Source organism: Ursus maritimus, unplaced genomic scaffold (assembly GCF_017311325.1).
Source record: "Ursus maritimus isolate PB19 unplaced genomic scaffold, ASM1731132v1 scaffold_8, whole genome shotgun sequence".
NCBI classification, from domain to species: Eukaryota; Metazoa; Chordata; class Mammalia; order Carnivora; family Ursidae; genus Ursus; species Ursus maritimus.
The window spans coordinates 51,071,348-51,090,469 of record NW_024426996.1 but is presented as its reverse complement, the minus strand read 5'-3'; the positions used below and the strand labels follow the sequence as shown (position 1 = coordinate 51,090,469).

At 37.6% G+C, this 19,122-nt stretch overlaps 1 protein-coding gene across 1 annotated transcript in view; it reads left to right on the top strand.

The window, feature by feature from the left end:
- The window catches only part of KLHL5 (kelch like family member 5), a gene marked incomplete in the record, with an annotated part of 62,286 nt that overhangs the window by 15,262 nt on the left and 27,902 nt on the right, over positions 1 to 19,122 (top strand). The window contains 4 exon segments of the mRNA XM_040625227.1: positions 1,394 to 1,530; positions 2,280 to 2,476; positions 7,408 to 7,620; positions 12,654 to 12,840. Coding sequence (XP_040481161.1) covers positions 1,394 to 1,530; positions 2,280 to 2,476; positions 7,408 to 7,620; positions 12,654 to 12,840 — 734 coding nt within the window.

Below are 19,122 nucleotides of genomic sequence, written 5' to 3'. Positions count from 1 at the left end.
ATATGATTACTTCATGCACCTCCTTCAAGTCTTTGCCCAAACGCCAGTTTCCAGTCAGACCACTTACTTAAACACCCTCCGACTCCGCATTTGCCCTTATCCTACTTTTCCCCCTTAGCGCTTTCCATTCTTTAATGTACTCTAGAATTTACTTCTATTATTTATCCCCTTTCCCTCTAGAATGTAGGACTCCCTGAGAGAAGGAATCTTCTGTCTCTTATTTATACTGATGATAACTCAAGTACCTAGAACAGTGCCCAGTCCTTACTTATAAGGTGGAAATGTCTTTAGTGAGTAAATGAATAAATGGGTAATTCTCAGAAGAAGGCTGAATGACCAATAACCATTTGAAAAGATCTTCAGTCTCCTGAGCAATCAGGGGAATGAAAATTAAAACAACAATGAGATGCCATTTAACACCTTGCAGATGGCCAAAAATTTTAACATCTGACAATGTTGTGGGAAAATGTTCTCTCTCATACAGTGCTGGTGGGGGTCTAAATTGGCACAGCACTTTAGAGAGCAGTCTGGCAAGCCTAGGACTGGGCAGTGCACTCCTGGAGAGGAAGGAGAGTGGGAGTAGAGAGGAACACAGAGGGAACTTCAGTGATTATTGGTCTCTATTTCTAAATAAATAAAAAATAAATAAAGTGAATCTATATAAATGTGCTGACATGGAAAGATCTCCAAGACATCAGATAAAAAAATGCACATTTCAAAATATGTATTCATAACCTATTTTTGTTCATATCTGGCTATCAAAACTCTGGTCAGAGATGTACCCAATATATAATAATGTACTATTATAAAAATAGTTTTGTAGTGTTAAAACAAAAATAGTATCATTTGGTAATAAAATGTGAATGTTAATAATAATAATAATAATAATAAATCCCAAAAGTTAAAAACAACCTGCTAAAACCATTCTCAAATTTCTCCCATGTATCTACTACTTCCACAATTAAACTAAAAAAAAAAAACAAAAAAAAAACCAACCACCAAAAAACACTTAGGTTATTTCCAAAAGTGATAAACAGAAAGCAACCTTTACATTTTTTTTCCTTTTTTTAATATAGTCAGTTTAATGCTGTGGGCTTTAGCTTTTCTTCTGCATGTTATAAAGTGATATTTGAGTAATGAATGGGTAAATCATTTACCTCAGCAGAAAATTTTCAGTAATGGTAATTTATTATTCCAAGGAAAGAACTAGAGCATAAAGCAATTTGTCAAACTTAAAATGCATTTCCCGGTACCACGCACTTTCTGTGGGTAGCAAATTAAAAAAAAAAAAAAAAAAAAAAAAGGAGAGAGAGAGAAGCAGCAGCATTTATTAACAAACATCAGCTTTAATGTGGTCACTGATTTTTTTTTTCCTTCTGATAAATGTCCTCAGATTGGTGCTCTCCTCAGTCTCTGATTATTTCGCTGCTATGTTTACTAATGATGTCAGGGAAGCAAGACAAGAAGAAATAAAAATGGAAGGTGTTGAACCGAACTCACTATGGTCCTTGATTCAGTATGCATATACAGGTAATAAATCTGAAAATGTAAATCTAAAACCTCTTCAAATTATGTTGCATTATTAGATTTCAGATTTCTGCTTTAGGAAAGCCTGCCACAGCTAACAGTGAATGCTGCTATTGTAATTACCACCGCTGGTGATACCTTTATAAAGGTTAAAATCTTTATATTAGAATCTTTAAAATGGTTGTCATAGGGGCACCTGGGTGGCTCAGTCATTAAGTGTCTGCCTTCGGCTCAGGTCATGATCTCAGGGTCCTGGGATCAAGCCCCACATTGGGCTCCCTGCTTGGTGGAGAGCCTGCTTCTCCCTCTCCCTCTGCTGCTCCCTCTGCTTGTGCTCTCTCTCAGTCAAATAAATAAATAAATAAAATATTAAAAAATCAATAAATAAAATGGTTGTCATAATTAAGCCTATTGGTATTTTTAAATGTTAATATAATTAGATAAATTATATAATGTTTTTAAGTTATTGGATTTCAAATTTGAGTGTTATATTTAATAGATATGCTACTTAATTAAAGCATCATTTAAAAATTCTGGAAAGAAGCCATTTGTTTTTTATTTTACTAGAAGTCACAAAGCTAATAAGGTTTTTTCATAGTTAGTACTTCTTTTTCTCTTTGGACTGTCTGAAACCATCTAGGTCCAGGATTTGTATACGGAGCTTTTGTTTAGTATTACCATTAACACTGATTGTTTTATAAATTAAGGTTAATATAGTTCTATGGTTAATGGAATTTCTTTTTATCATTAAGGCCGCCTTGAATTAAAAGAAGATAATATTGAGTGCCTGCTGTCTACAGCTTGCCTCCTTCAGCTTTCGCAGGTTGTGGAAGCTTGCTGTAAGTTTTTAATGAAGCAGCTTCACCCATCCAACTGTCTTGGAATCCGTTCTTTTGCTGATGCCCAGGGTTGTACAGATTTGCATAAAGTGGCTCACAATTATACCATGGTATGTATTTTCTGAGAAGCAGAAAAGCATGTGCTCGTCACCTCATTCCTTCTTGTTGCAGGCTTGTCTACGTGGTGCTGTTTTCCCAGGGCTCGGCCACACGCCCTGAGGTTCAGGTTCACTGTCTAGTGCATAGTATTGTCATTGCGTTATAAGGGGGAAAACACCAAGTCCTATTTCTCTTGGATCTATGAGTCAAGCCTGAAGTTAGGACAGTCGCTAAGAAGCAGAGCAGTAGCCTAGGACTGTTCTAGTCAAGAGTTTCAGATCTGCTGTTTTTAAAGCAGGATTTCCCCGATGTTTTGCTTTGCAGCACTTGAATGAATTTCAGAACTGCCCACATATTCACGGATGGAAATGGGTGACAGTGATTGTGGGGTATTGGTGCAGTACAGATGATAGGATGAAAGGGAGGCTTTTTATTAAAGGTAAATCTGATTATACGTAAGAAGTGTTTTTAGCTAGGTAGAGAGATGTTCCTGGGAATCGTAGCAAATTATGTGCTCAGAATAAATCACAGAGGAGGTTCTCATTCAGACACTGGAGGATAATGGATACAGACTGATCTAGGACAGCAAGAAAAGAAGGGCGTGTTGAGGGCATATTGTTAGGACCAGGCCCCACAGTCTTCATAGTGCAGGGATTTGGGGAAGGGAGGATATTTGGATTTTTAAGGAATGACCGTCTTGTCACAGTGTGGCAGGCAGGTCTTCGCGGCTGGGCAAAGATCGAGGACTGTTGCTTTCAATCTTGCAGTTAGGGCCATACAGCTCCTAAGAGAAGAAAGAATGTGAACATTCACGCACACTTACACCTTCTCCTCCATCCTTCCATTGAGTTGGTTTGTCTGTGAAGGGATTGACGTACTTTAGGAGTCTTTCACTACAGAAATAGAGATTTTGGAACAATTATAAGAACAGATGTTGACAACTATTGGGAAGAATAATTCTTCCTACTTCATAAGCTCGATGTGAGGATTAAATGAGTTAATCGGAGTGTAGCACCAAAATAGTGACTGACACATCGTAAACCCAGTCAAGAAATGATACCCTCATCATTGTCACCATCATTGTACAGATCTACTCTATTCAACACAACGGGGATTGATGTGAGAGAACAGAAGCAGTCGTTCTAAAGTACAACCTTTATGATTCGTATTCCCCCCGTGCTATCATCACTTCTCAGGAATGTTTCTTGTTTATAACGGTCATAGAGATTGTGTGACAAGGTAATACTGTACAGACCTGTCATCTTCTTTTTTTTTTTTTTAAGATTTTATTTATTTATTTGACAGAGACAGCCAGCGAGAGAGGGAACACAAGCAGGGGGAGTGGGAGAGGAAGAAGCAGGCTCTTAGTGGAGGAGCCCAGTGTTGGGCTCGATCCTATAACGCTAGGATCACACCCTGAGCCGAAGGCAGACGCTTAACCACTGCGCTACCCAGGCGCCCCAGACCTGGCATCTTCTAAATTAAGTCCCAAGGAAGATTTTTTCACAGCTCTGTCTTTATCTTTTCCTTGCAGATTTCTCATTTTAACCTTAAACCTCAGGTTCAAATAGTTTTGGGAGTAAGATGACTATAAATAAATTTGGGTTTCTTTTCTTCATAATCAGTTCATCATTTAAGTAATACCTCTTTCCTAAGAAGGAGTTTTATTCACATGAAAACATTTGTATGCATTTAGGTCACTCCCATTGTTTATAGTAGAGGCCCAGTGGCTGCTTAGACATAATGGCTTAGACATAAATTAAATTTAAATGGGCTCTTTTTTAAAAATTAAAGTTGGTGTGCAGTATTATTTTAGTTTCAGGTGTACAACATAGTGACTTGACAGTTCTATACATTATGCAATGCTTACCATGATAAGTGTAGTTACTTTCTATAACCATACAGAGTTATTTCAATATTATTGATTCAGCTCAATGTTTTTAAAGCTATTTTCATAGCAAATTAGTTGGATAGGGTTTTTTTTTTTTTTTCCTCTCAAGGCTATTATTTGACATTATTCAGTTTCAACAGAGAGGTAAAATTTAATTCTAATGACAATAAGTCATTTAGAGGCAGATTGTCTGATTTCAATTGTTGCTATGGGAACTCAATGAAAATGTATAGCAAAATTCAATCTCCAATTTAAATAAATCCCTCAGTAGTTTCATTTGCTTGAAAACTAATTCCAAATGGAGAAAAGGCATAATGCTAGCAAGCGTTTGGTAGCATGATAGCTATTTATATCACAAAATAGATTTTTTAAAGTTTTTATTTAAATTCCAGTTAGTTAACATACAGTGTTATATTAGTTTCAGGTGCACAATATAGTGATTCAACAATTCCATACGTTACCCGGTGCTCATCACAACAACACAAAATAGATTTAAAATCCGAAGTGAGCATAATGCCACATAGTGAATTCAGTTGTCTCGATCAGTAAATGGTGCACGTACTTGGAACATTCGCTCATCCTTTATGAACATAGGTAGGAAAGGATCTTGTAATCCTGGAATGTGGAGACTTGTTCTCACTCTGACTGCCACTGAATGTGACCTGGAACGAGTCCTTTAATCTCTACCAAAAAGCCTAACACTGAGTGTATCATTACAAATATTTAATGGCATTATGGATTTGTGAAATAAATATAAGCAATTACTTTTAAATTTTTGAATTTTGTTTCTTAACCTAGAAAAAACACTGAATTCTAGCTAAAATACCTGCTGTAAAACCAAATAATATTTTTGAAAAGCACTTTGTGCTTAACCTTGAGTTCATTAGTCTTTCCATAAGTTGTTGAGAGACTCGATTTTCACTTAAAATGAGTTGTACTAGAATGGAATGGGCATGGTTCTGAAATAGAAAATCAACAAATAAATAATAATAATATGTATAATAGTCCTTTTCTATTTGGTGAATTAATACCATTGCATTGGTAATGCCATTAATACCATTTTAAAGTAAAGCAATTGTTGTATCAGTATGGTGTAAATGTTGGTTACACTATACACAACTTTGAGCGATTAGAAATGTGTATTAGTTTGATTTCTTGACAACCTTACCTAACATTATGTGATAAATGTATTTCTGTGCATCTATGTGGTCTTTGTTTTTGAAATTTTAAATGCCTGCTTAATAGCCTATTGAGTTACAACCCCCTATAGCTGGACCTTTGGGCTAATTCCCATTTTGTACTATTATAAGTAATAATACAGAGAAGCATCATTAGAGAAGCATCAGCTTTTTTTTTTCCTCTTGTGAATTATTTATTAAGGATTAAACTGCTAGTAGGATAACTGGGTTGAGAGCCTCAACATTTTTATAGCTCTTACAATGTGTTACCAGATTGTTTTATAATGTCAGTATGCAACTGAGTAGAGCAGTTTGCTTGAAGCCAACATCGAGGTTTTATTAAAATATATTTCTGAAAATGAGAATCAGTCATTTAAAATAGATACATTTGGGCATCTTTAACAAATCGTGATAAATTGGAGCAATTGAATTTAGTTAATTATTCATGTATGGTTTCCTGTTAAGAATTTCCAAGAAAGGAATGTCAACCCAAGATATATTTTAGATCGGTACCTAATTTGGGTTACTGCAGGCTACATGGAACATATAATTCTCATTTTAATATAGAAGATAGTTGCTGGTAATCTTTACCTCTAGCTCTAATTTAAATGGCCCTGCCTATTTCACTGAAACCGTGTATACCGAGACAGCCACAGCACACTGGGAAGTATAAGAAAAACATTAAGGGACAATATGTGTAGCATTTGCATTTATATTAAAGCTAAGTAAACAATCCAGGCATTAAGACTTGTAACCTTGCACACCAGATAGTAAATTTCCCATCTCTTGGGACGGTTTAGCATAATATCCTAGTAAAGGTCATTATCTCATAGCTAAAGCCCTTTCTGTCTCCCAATTCAAATTATAAGGAGACTGACTCTGGTATGTGGCTGCAAATGAATTATCTTCAGTCCAAGGTCCTGGAGTGCCAGTGCATTCTACGTCAATGCTTTTGTTTTGGCTTTCTTTGAGACCCAAACAACTTCATACATGGATTAGAACTTTTTCAAACAGACCTAAACTCCTGGGTGGTCTTATGAATTACATGAAAACACTCTTGAAGGGGCCAGTGAGAGCCAGGAGAGCCCTAAGGATACATGGTCTTCCCTGAGCAGTCTGAGAAGACTTCGGTGGTACAGGACGGTCTTGGGAAATCCAGCCAGCCTGGCAGCCGTCTCTGGATAAGAGAAATCACTTCACGGCTCCCGCAGGTATCTGGCTGCACTGTAAGTCAAATTCTTCTGCAACCACAAACGTGACCTAACGTGGGTGTTAGACTGTCCTACATCTCAGAGTCTAATTCATTTTTTCTACCCTCTACCTCTTGAAAGACTTGTTGAAACTATTCCCTAACTTGAACAAAGCAAAACCTAAAAATCCCAGGTCCATTTTTAAAGTGTACCAAATGGTAGGGGCTCCTGGGTGGCTCAGTCAGTTAAGCAGCCCATTCTCAGTTTCGGCTCAGGTCATGATCTCAGGGTCCTGGGATTGAGCCCCACATTAGCCTCTGCGCTTAGCGGGGAGTCTGCTTGAGGATTTTTCTGTCTCTCCCTCCCCCTCTGCGCCTCCTCTGCCCCCCACTTGCATGTTCTCTCTCTCAAATAAATAAATCTTTTTAAAGAAAAAAATAAAATGTACCAAATGGCAAATTTTAATTCTACGGATATGGAGACTTACAGTGTAACAACATAATTGCAGTTTAAATGTTATTTTGTACTGTGTTTCCTTCCTAGTAAACAGTAATGCTATTTTGTAAGGAAGGTTTCAAGATTAAACTGTGCTTTGGCATCTAATTCAAAAATGTTTATTTTCTCTTAAATAACCTGATGGACAGAAGGAACAATATTGTTGATGTGCTATTTGTCCCCTCTAGGAACATTTCATGGAAGTAATTAGAAACCAGGAATTTGTATTACTACCAGCCAGTGAAATCGCAAAGCTCTTGGCGAGTGATGACATGAACATTCCTAACGAGGAGACAATCCTGAATGCGCTTCTTACTTGGGTCCGTCACGATCTGGAACAGAGACGGAAAGATCTCAGTAAACTTTTGGCTTATATTAGGCTACCTCTTCTTGCACCACAGGTAAACCGTTATTGATTTTTTAAAGTCCGTATCCCAGTTTCAACAGCATTTGGGTATTTTATGCTAATCGTGTTAATCTGTACATGTCTATAGGTTTTTCCTTCTATCTGATAAGGTTATTTTACATATACTCCGATGAAATGTGTAGATGAAAAGATAGTTAGCTAAAAAAAAATTTCTGCTTATGTTTTTGACCCAGTAGGTCTGGACCTAAATTGCATTAATTAAATAACATTGTTGCTTAGGGGTTAGTAATTTTATTTGACTCAGCTTACAAACCTACCCTAGCAATTGAAGAATTAGTAAAGCTGCGGATGAAAGTAGCAATGGACGCCAGGAGCCAGAAAATTTAGATTAATTTGTTCGCTACATGTTTATTAAGTATCCACTAAATGCTGGATTCTGGTGGTATAGAAACTGAGGCATGGTAAGAGTTCCCACTCTGTCTGTTGGCATAGTCACACACCCCAGTCAGATGGAGATAACATCCTCTTTGACTGTCTCACGGGATTATTATAAAGATGAGAAAAGTGCTCTGTGAGATCAGATGGCTGCAAATAATCGTGGTAGGATTATCAGCATTATTTTAGAATTGAGAGCTCTCTAGTAAGTGTATTCAAGCAGTCCGTCTGAACACATTTGCATGCATAGTTTCCGCTTTGTAGAGTTCTAACTGGGATATACAGTAGTTCCCCCTTATCCGCAGTTTTGCCTTCCCTGGTGTCAGTTAGCTGCAGTCAGCCTTGGTCAGGAAGCAGATGGTTCTCCTGACCTCTTGTCACACATCACAGGGCCGACGTCCACTCACCTCACTTTGTCTCATCACATAGATGTCTTATCATCTCATGTCATCACAAGAGGAAGGAAGGCACGAGAAAGACCACATTCGCATAACTTTTATTACACTTTGATGGTCCTGTGTTATTATTTGCTGTTCTCTTTTTGTGCCTAACTTTTAAAGTAAACTTTATCATAGGTATGCACATATAGGAAAAAACAGTATATATAGGGTTCGGCACTATTTGCAGTTTCAGGCGTCCACTGAGGGTCTTGGAACATACCCCCCATGGTTAAGGGAGATTACTGTACAGGAATTCCCTCTGCCTCCTTTGCTGCTTAGCTTGAAGGCTTGAATAGAGAAAGAGGTCTTGAAAGTGAAGGAAGAATGAGCTGTGACTGGTCAAGGACAGATGTTTGTTGTTCAAGTGCCATACATTTTTTCTTACTTGTTTTTATCTTGAGGATTATGTATTATTTCCAGCGGTTGTTAGCAAGTTACTGTTCGCTCTCTACCTTATAGAGACGAAAAGTAGTGCTGATGCTTTACAAGAAAGACGTCCTCTTCAGAGGTAGAATGTTATGTGAGTTCATCGAAGGTGAAACTGTACTAATTGATGACAGTTCAGGAAAATAACACTGTAAAATGTTTCCCTTGGAATCAGATTTAAAGAAGAGAGTTACAGTTTACGTTCTTAGCAGAAGTTTTTTTCGTATCCTTTTCTAGGGTAAAGAAAATAAATCTGAAAAATCCTAGTAGACTTTGAAAAGAATCTGTGCGATTAAGTAACCTGACGATTGACTTCAGCCCTGCAGTTTCCAATATTTATGATACGATATTTGCATGATTCCGAGAGACGTTTAACATTTCTGTTACCCAGGTACTGCTGATAATCATAACCATAAGACCTCAGAGTTGAAAGGCAGTCATTTAGCCTAACACCTGTTGTACAAACGAAGTAACAGACCAAAAAAGTAAAACCATATGCTCAAGATCATAAAGCGATTGCAGGAATTCCTGTCCTTCTACATTGTAGTTTTATTTGCCTTTGCTACTCGGCTAACATCATAGAGCTAATAAGAGACAGAGGGAGATCTTGAACCCAAGTTCAGTTCTCTGCCTTTTTCACTGAACCGGTCAGCCTCTTGAACATACTATGTGTAAAATTGCTCGGTCAGGGGAGGTATATCCAGTGGAAGAAGAAATAAATTAAAAAATAGATTTGTGACTACCGTATAAGGAGAGGAAGGCAATGACAGATACAGGAACATGGCATTATGAAAGGAACTGGAGTAGCCTGCCTGGGCTGATGGTGGGGAAGCTGGGAGAACTTTCTCAAGTGTCACTGGGTCTGCATCCTGAGTAGCTGCCCAGAAGAGGGGGCATGATAGCCCAGGAGAGACAGGAGATTGCACCTGGTTATGGAGTCATGAGCAAACGTGTCATGCGCTGGAATTTGAAGAGAGCTCGCGTGGCTCGAGTGCAGACATACAAGGGCAGTGTGGAGAGACAAGGACTCTCTAGTGAGGCAAGGAGTTTGCGTCCTCGCCCCAAAGCAGTGAGGAGGCACTAAAGGGTTTTAAGTAGGGAATGGCAGAATTATTGTATTTAGGAAGATCTAACTGCATTGTGAAGATTGGATTGGAGCGGTCAAAGTAGAAATCCATTAGGAAGACTTGGATTCAGACAAGTGAATTAGGCGCTCTCTGGCAGTGCAGGTAGAGAAATTACCAGACTCAAGAGCTACTTAGGAAGTAGAACTGATACAACTTAATGACCAATTGAAAGGCGCAGGGTACCAAAAAAAAGAGGGATCCAGAATGATTCTGATTTGTGCAACGAGATTAAGGAAGGTGCTGTCAATTAAGGCAAAGAGTATCTTGGTCTTCACTGTTCTGTTCTCAATTCTCATTACTGTTTTCTACTGAAAGTCAAAGATATAAAATGAGCCAGTATTTACCTTTACCATTCTTTTAATTACATGTTTTTGATACCAAAACATTTTTCAAGCCTATAGAATTCAGAAATCATTCACATTCTGTTTTTTACGTTAGTTAGTATTGGAGGGGGCAGTTTTAGAGAAACGGTCATATGGAGATCAAGTATGTGAGTGAAGATAAAAAGGTACACATTGAAAATGTTTCTTCATTTTTCTAAATGCCTTCATTTAAGTAATTTGTCATTATCTAATGGCAGAGATGGCATAGTGTTCGCCTAAAGGCAGAGTATAGAAGAAGTATAGTTTTTAGTTCTCTTTCAGTACCTTCTGAATCGTTTTCCAAATGATTTTTGGTACTTTCCATTTGATTAATCTGATATGTGGATTAATGTGCTTTATATTCCCTTCTATTACTCTCATCTCTCTACTTAAATATGATTAATCTCATTTATTCATAAAGTATAGAGACTATTAGCGTATTTAAGAATATCTTTTACTTCAGGGCGCCTGGGTGGCTCAGTCAGTTAAGCGTCTGCCTTCGGCTCAGGTCATGATCCCAGGGTCCTGGGATCAAGTCCTGCATCGTGCTCCCTGCTCAACAGGGAGTCTGCTTCTCCCTCTGCTTCTCTTCCCACTCGTTCTCAATCTCTCTCTCTCAAATAAATAAATAAAATCTTTTTTAAAAAAGAATATATTTTACTTCAAATTGTAGTACCCATTAAATCTCCCAAGACTTGACTTTCTATAATTTTTCACATTTATTTTTATTTAGAAAGGACTAAAGTAATTATATATAACGGAAGTAATATAAACATTAAGATCAATCTAGATGAGCCAACTCAGTGCACATTTGGTAATGGTTTCTGTAGCAAGTATAACTATATTTTGTGTGCATAGAAAAGATATGGAGTAATTAATACCATAGTTTATACTCCGGCCTAGGTCCTGAGACTTATGTCTTAATTTGGCTTTTTTGCTGTTAGCATGCTGTTCTCAGTTTCGAAATGCCACAAACTTTTTGGACATCTGGGCTCTTTCCACAGTTTGGCTATTGTGGACATTGCTGCTATGAACATTGGGATGCAGGTGCCCCTTCGGATCACTACGTTTGTATCTTTGTGGTAGATACCTGGTAGTGCAATTGCTGGGTCATAGGGTAGCTCTATTTTCAACTCTCTGAGGAACCCCCATACTGTTTTCCAGAGTGGCTGCACCAGCTTACATTCCCACCAAGAGTGTATGAGGGTTCCCCTTCCTTCGCATCCTCGCCAACATCTGTCATTTTCTGAGTTTGTTAACTTTAGCCATTCTGACCAGTGGGAGGTGGTATCTCATCGCGATTTTGATTTGTATTTCCCTGATACCAAGTGATGTGGAGCATTTTTTCATATGTCTCTGGGCCATTTGTGTGTCTTCTTTGGAGAAATGTCTGTTCATGTCTTCTGCCCATTTCTTGATTGGATTATTTGTTCTTTGGGTGTGGAGTTTGATAAGTTCTTTATAGATTTTGGATACTAGCCCTTTATCTGATAAGACAAGAAAATCATTTTTTAAAAGGCAGGATGAAACCATATCTATGCATTTGCATTAAATTATATAAATTTTAAAAATGGGATTCAATGAAGCATGACGGATTTAAATTCTTTTAGGATAATCACCATTTAGAGTTCTTTGCCTCTTAAGAAACTGGTAAGTTGTTTTTGCTGTTGTTCTTTTTTTTTTTTTTTGTAGAGGTGGGGAGGGGCAGGAGGAGACGGAGAGAGAGGATCTCAAGCAGACTCACTGCCTAGCATGGAACCCATCTCAGGGCTCGATCTCGTGACTCTGAGATCATGACCTGAGCCAAAATAAAGAGTCACATGCTTAACCACTGAGTTGCCCAGGTCCCCCTGCTGTTGTTCCTTGAGCTCTGTTTAGAGAGGTCAGGTAAATGCAGTCTAAATTAGTCGACTTCTATTTATGATTACTCTTCTTCAGTTAAAATCGTTTCTAATTTAAAAAGTAAAATGACTTATTTTAGAAAATCTAGACAGTATAGAAAAGCAGTAAAAAAGATGATTTAAGAAGCACCAGTTTCTCCACTCCCCAAAGATAAGCAGTATGCAGGTGTTAGAGCATACCACTGATCCTCTTCAGCTTATATTTCTCAATGAAATTTAGAATGTAAATCTTGTAAATATTGCATATTTTAGTAAAAATATGTGTCCAGGCTTGGATTTTTTTTCTAAATGAGATCCTTTCCATTTGTGAACTATATATTCTTTTAATTACTATTTTCTTGCTCATTCAGCATATATACTCACTATTCTTTTCTAGTTCCTGGCAGACATGGAAAATAATGCACTTTTTCGGGATGATATAGAATGTCAGAAACTTATTATGGAAGCGATGAAGTACCATTTATTACCGGAGAGACGACCCATGTTACAAAGCCCTCGGACAAAACCTAGAAAGTCAACGGTTGGAACATTATTTGCAGTTGGAGGAATGGATTCAACAAAAGGTATTAAATAATCTTTTATTTGGCAGAACGTGGAGGGGGAGGAATTTTAATTAGTAACGCATATGGCCAGAAAGCTCTTTAGAGAAATGGCTGGTTCCAAGACTGGAAAAATACAAGGTAGACCCAAAACATCTTATAGAGCCAGAAAGTAAGGAAGTGTTCAACAAATAATGGAGATAGTTCAAGGGCCAGAAAAGGCAGTTTGTAGGGGCCACCACTGTCCAAATCTGGGATAATTTCAACACCAAAATAGATAATGATGATAAAAGATGATCATTTATTAAATCAATAAGTATGCCTGAGTCCACACTGATACAAATAAAGACAGGGCATGCATCATCTTGAATTTCTTCTGCTATAAGGAACGTAATTGGAACAAATGATAAGATCCAAAATAAAGTCTGTAGATTAGATAACAGCATTGTATAAATGTTAACTTCCAGATTTTGATGATTGTATTGTGGTTTCGTAACAGGGTTTCTTGTTTTGAGAAAGATACATTGAAGTATTAAGAGTACAAGGGCATCATTTCTACAACTTAAACAGTTCGGGCGAAAAAAGTATATATACCATATACATCGAAAGCAAATGTAGAATGCCCACATTTGGGAAATCTGGGTCAAGGGTCTCTGGGAATTCTTTGTACTGGTCTTGCAACAGTTGTTAGTAATAGTAACAGTAATAGGAATAAACACCATGTATAGTTCCTACTCTGTGCCAGGTAGTGCTAGAAGCCTTCTGTGTGTTATCTCTCAGTGTACATTCATCTCCCTTTCCACTGAATTCCTAGTACTATTAGCCTACAATCCCCCTAACAGCACCTCCCTGACTTGAGACTATATCTCTGAGCTCAGCTCATTCTACTTCTCCCCTCTCTCTTTCTGTTCTAGCCCCACTGGCCTCCTTGTTCATCTAACAAGCCAGACATTCTCCCACATCGGGGATATTACATTAGCCGTTCCCTCTCACTGAAATGCTCTGTGCCCTGATGTTTGAATGCTTAGCAGAAATTATTCAGTCAGCTCTCCAAACATCAGTTTAACCAAAAAAGACTTCCATGGCCAGTCATCCCCTGTCCATCACTCTCTAATCTTGTGCGTACCTCCTTCTATCTCGTTCCTCTGCTTATGTTTCTTCATAGCACCGGATCTATCTACTTCTTCCCTTCCCCCAAGTAAGCTCTGGAAAGCAGGAAACTTGTTTTTTTCAACAATAGATCCCCACAGAGCCTAGAAGAGTGCCTTGCACATAGACAGCATCAATAAATATTTGCCATATGAATGAAAGTTGTCGTTTGCCATTTCTCGAATTATTTGTAGGACTGAAGCCCTCGATGCATTATTCACATCTAAAGATTTCTTTTCCATGTGATATCCTTGAAGAATATAAAAATAGGAGCACTAATCAAAAGAGTTTTATTGTAATTTAACGTTTAGCTTCATGGTAACAAAGTATAGATGTAGATATTATCTCATATAACATGATATGGTACTATGTATTCATAGATACTTAAGTTCTAAATATAGGCTTGATCACTGAATGGTACAGAAGTATGTAAAGTTAAATAGCTGATAGTTATAGTACAAATATTTGAAATTCCTGGAGAGCTCCACAGTCCAGGTAGTCAATCCGCAAATACTTATTAAGTATTTACTATATGCCTGGAACAGGTGCTCGGCTTTGTAGCCTTACTAACACTTCTTCCTCTCCATCTTTCCCTCTCTTTTTCAGGGCTTTAATTGTTATTTCTGTATTGCTTGTACTCTTGTGTTGCTTTTATTCTCATATTTTCAACTTGTGTGAAAGATCTGTTTGCTGTTCAGCTTTCGTCTCAAACTCTGTGTTCAGGTCTTCTCTGACCATGTCTCCCAGACTTGAGGACTTGGAACTGAAATTCAGCGTTTTTCAGTGGCATCAACGGAGGCCAACCCTGGCTCATTTAAGCAGATAAGGAAGGCCGTGGGAAATAGGCAGGAACTATCTCCACTGCACCTTCTTTATAATGCTGCCTTGGATTTTAAATCCTAGGTTCAAGTATCTATTTTACTAGCTTTAGGGCAATCCTGGGCCCTAAACTTCCAAGGACAGTGAGGATGAACATCTGTCTTTTCAGCTTTATGGGAGATGGGGTTCCTGCCTCTCAAAAAAGCTCTTTTGTACAGTGGAAAATTCCCCGTGCGTGAGAAGGGGTACCCAAAGTAAATAATATATTTCCTCCCTTCCCTTCCCTTCCCTTCCCTTCCCTTCCCTTCCCTTCCCTTCCCTTCCCTTCCAATCTTATCTTCTAACAATCACCAATCTTCCTTCAAGTGAGTCTTGTTCTTCTAAATTTCCGTTGCTACTTTCCAGTTCCTGGGTAGCCTCCTGTGAGCCTACGTCTTTTGATCATGTTCACTTCCTACGAATAGCATTCCTTGTGTTGTTACTATGGGCCAGGCATTACGTTAAGTGCTTCACCTATCGTTTTTAATCTCATGTTCATAATAACTCTAAGAGCTAATGTTGTTATTGCCCTAGGATGCCTGTACTTAGAAGAGTTAACTGTCTTTCCCAGGAGTACACAGCTAATTAGTGATGGAATCAGGATTCAAAGCAGGCATTGACTCTGGAGACTACACTCTCTGCTTCATTACCTCTTCTGTTAGCATGCACTGCTCTGCTCAAAAACTGCAGTGGTCTTCATTCCTTACCACATAAGATGTCAATTCCTCTTTCTAGCTTCCAAGACTTTCTGTAATCTGGCCATTATTACTTGACCAACTTTATTTCTAAGTCTTTCCTAGATGCCAGTTGCGCTCACCTTCCATCTGATTCAAGCTATCTTCCCCGGCCTTAGTTTCTTTTGTACCCAAAGTCTTTATAATGAAGAGCAATTTGCATTAAGTGGATGGCAGTCTGATCATTGGGTTCTTGGCCCCCTTCATATATCTTAGTATAGGGCCCAACAAATAAGCTGGAAATGTTCCTAAATAGCCAGTAAGAAAAAGTTAGAATATATTTCTGCTTACTTTTTAAAAGGTTAATCTTTTATTTAGTATAAGTCAGGGAAGTTCTAAGGTTTTATATAGAATTTTGTAATTATTAGGAATTTGTTATTTGGGGATATTTGGGGTTTTTTGAAGAATTATGTTTGGTCACACAAACATACTTTTCAATAACATGTTTCCATCTTAACTAGTTACATCTACAAAAACCCCATTTTCAAAATAGTTTATCTTCTGAGGTTCTGGGTAAACATGGATTGGGGGGACACTGTTCAACAGCCTTGATAACAGTATTACCTCCTTTAAAGTTAAATATTATAGGGGTGCCTGGGTGACTCAGCTGGTTAAGTGTCTCAACTGGGAGTTGGCTTGGGATTCTCTCTCTCCCTCTCCCCCCCAAAATAAATAAATAAATCTTTTTAAAAAATTAAATTAAATATTATACAAAGTACCCCATAAAAATATCCATTTTTTTGCAAAAATGTCATAAAAGCTTATGCTTTGACTTGTTCAGTAATATCATTGTGTTGCAGTTGTTTATACCGTGTCTGTTGCTTAGCTATTTAGATTATCTTCCTAGTGATAATGTATTTGCATTCTCATACACATATTCAATGGTTATGAATAAAATTTGAAAAGTGAGTGTTAAAAAAAAAAGAGTTATGTTTGGTGTTAGCAAAGGAAATTTTAGTCACCAATTCATAGAACTATGATACTGCTTAATGAACTGGAAGTAAAATAACTTAGAATGAAAAATATATTCCTTAAACTCATTAGTGAGGAAAAATGATTAGAATTGCCTTTTTATTTGACAGAATGAAGACGTTTTTAAGGATCAAATTTAGAGTCATGAATAAAGTATACTATTACATAAAATAATCTGAGCGTATGAATAAAATCTCATTATACCTAAAGATTATAAAGAAAGATTATTCAAGCTCAAAACATATTTTGAACAGCTGCTACATATAAGGAACTCTGTTGCTGTGAAAAATACAGAGATGGTGGGGTGCCTGGCTGGTTTGGTCGGTGGAGTGTGCTGCTCTTGATCTTGGGGTTGTGAGTTCAAGCCCCACATTGGGCGTAGAGATTACTGAAATGTAAGATCTTAAAAAAAGAAAATACAGAGGTGGAAAAAGACTTGGAATCTATCCCAAATAACTTAAGAATTTTGTAGGGTAAATTAAAAAAAACAACAACAACTGTAACATATGAGGAAAAAATATATATATATATATAAAAAACAAAACTTTCTGGTTGTGAGTTCAAGCCCCACATTGGGCGTAGAGATTACTGAAATGTAAGATCTTAAAAAAAGAAAATACAGAGGTGGAAAAAGACTTGGAATCTATCCCAAATAACTTAAGAATTTTGTAGGGTAAATTAAAAAAAACAACAACAACTGTAACATATGAGGAAAAAATATATATATATATATAAAAAACAAAACTTTCTACACTTTAGGAGAGTATCATTAGTATTAGTGCTCTGATGAACTAATTATAACAAATAGTTTAGAATAAATATTTGTCCTGATTTTAATTCTATGAAGATAGCTCTGATTGCATGCTGTGCTAGACGCTTAGAGAGAAGTAAAATAGATTCTAATTGAACGCTTCATAAATGGAGGTTGGGTTGTTTTAGAGGGGTGGGGCTTTAATTTTTTTTTTTTCACTTCATAAAGGAAACGAAAGAGTTCCTGGAATCTTTTAATTCTTTTTTTTTTTTTTTAAGATTTTCTTTCTTTATTTGAGAGAGAGAGAGAGTGAGGGGGAGGCAGCCAGAGAGAGAATCTGAGTGCAGAGTCCGATGCAGGGCTCAATCGCACAGCCCTGAGATCATGACCTGACCTGAAACCAAGAGTCGGGCACTTAACCAATTGAGCCACCCAGGCGCCCCTGGAATCTTCTAATTCTTAAAAAAAGGTCGACAGGACCAGATGGTTACTCCCAGTTTTCCCACACTCATAGTTTCCATAGTTCATGATCTGCATTCATGCTCTTGTCCTTCCAGCTTTCAATAGAATGTGTATCCCCTCCCTCCTCCTAGGAAAGCCAGCCCACACCTGTGTTCTGACATTGCCCTTTCCTGCCTCCTGAGGAACTAGATCCTTCCCATTAGCATGTGAGCAAACTCAAGTTTATCCAGTTTTAAAAGCAAAACCAGAGGGGCGCCTGGGTGGCTCAGTCGTTAAGCGTCTGCCTTCGGCTCAGGGCGTGATCCCAAAAATAAAATAAAATAAAATAAAATAAAATAAAATAAAATAAAATAAAATAAAATAAAATAAAATAAAATAAAATAAAGCAAAACCAGAGATCCCCCCTTCCCCCAGATGCGTGCTGATCCCAGGACCCCTACAGGGCTGAATCCCGGGACCCCAGGATCATGACCTGAGTTAAGTTTTTATTTTAATCACCTGGTGCTCATTATGACAAGTGCACTCCTTAATCCCCATCACTTATTTCACCCATCCCTCACCTACCTCCCCTCTGGTAACCATCAGTTTTGTTATCTATAGTTAAGAGTCTGTTTCTTGGTTTTACTCTCTTTTCTTTTCCCTCATTATGTTCATTTGTTTTGTTTTTATTAAATTCCACGTATGAATGAAATCATATGGTATTTGTCTTTCTCTGACTGACTTATTTCACTCTAGCACTATCCTTGTTATTGCAATGGCAAGATTTCATTCTTTTTTACAGCTGAGTAATATTTCATTATATATATATATATATCATAGCTTCTTTATCCATTCATCAATCCAGGTACATTCAGGTTGCTTCTATATCTTGGCTATCATAAATAATGCTGCTGTAAACATAGGTGTGCATGTATCCCTTTGACTTAGTGCTTTTTTTTTAAAGTAGACTCCACACCAGCATGGAGCCCAACATGGAGATTGAAGTCATGACCTAGAGATCAAGACCTGAGCTGAGATCAAGAATCAGTGGCTTAACTAACTGAGCCACCCAGGTGCCCCTGAATTAGTGCTTTTGTATTCTTTGGGTAAATACCCAATACTGCAATTGTTGGATCTTAAGGTAGTTCTATTTTTAACCTTTTGAAGAACCTTCATACTGTTTTCCAGAATGGCTGCACCAGTTTGCATTCCCACCAAGAGTGCAAGAGGGTTCTCCTTTCTCCATATCCTCACCAACACCTGTTGTTTCTTCTGTTGTTGATTTTAGTCATTCTGACAGGTGTGAGATGGTATCTCGTTGTTTTGACTTGCATTTCCCTGATGGTCAGTGATGATGAGCATCTTTTCATGTGTCTGTTGGCCATCTGGCTGCCTTTTTTG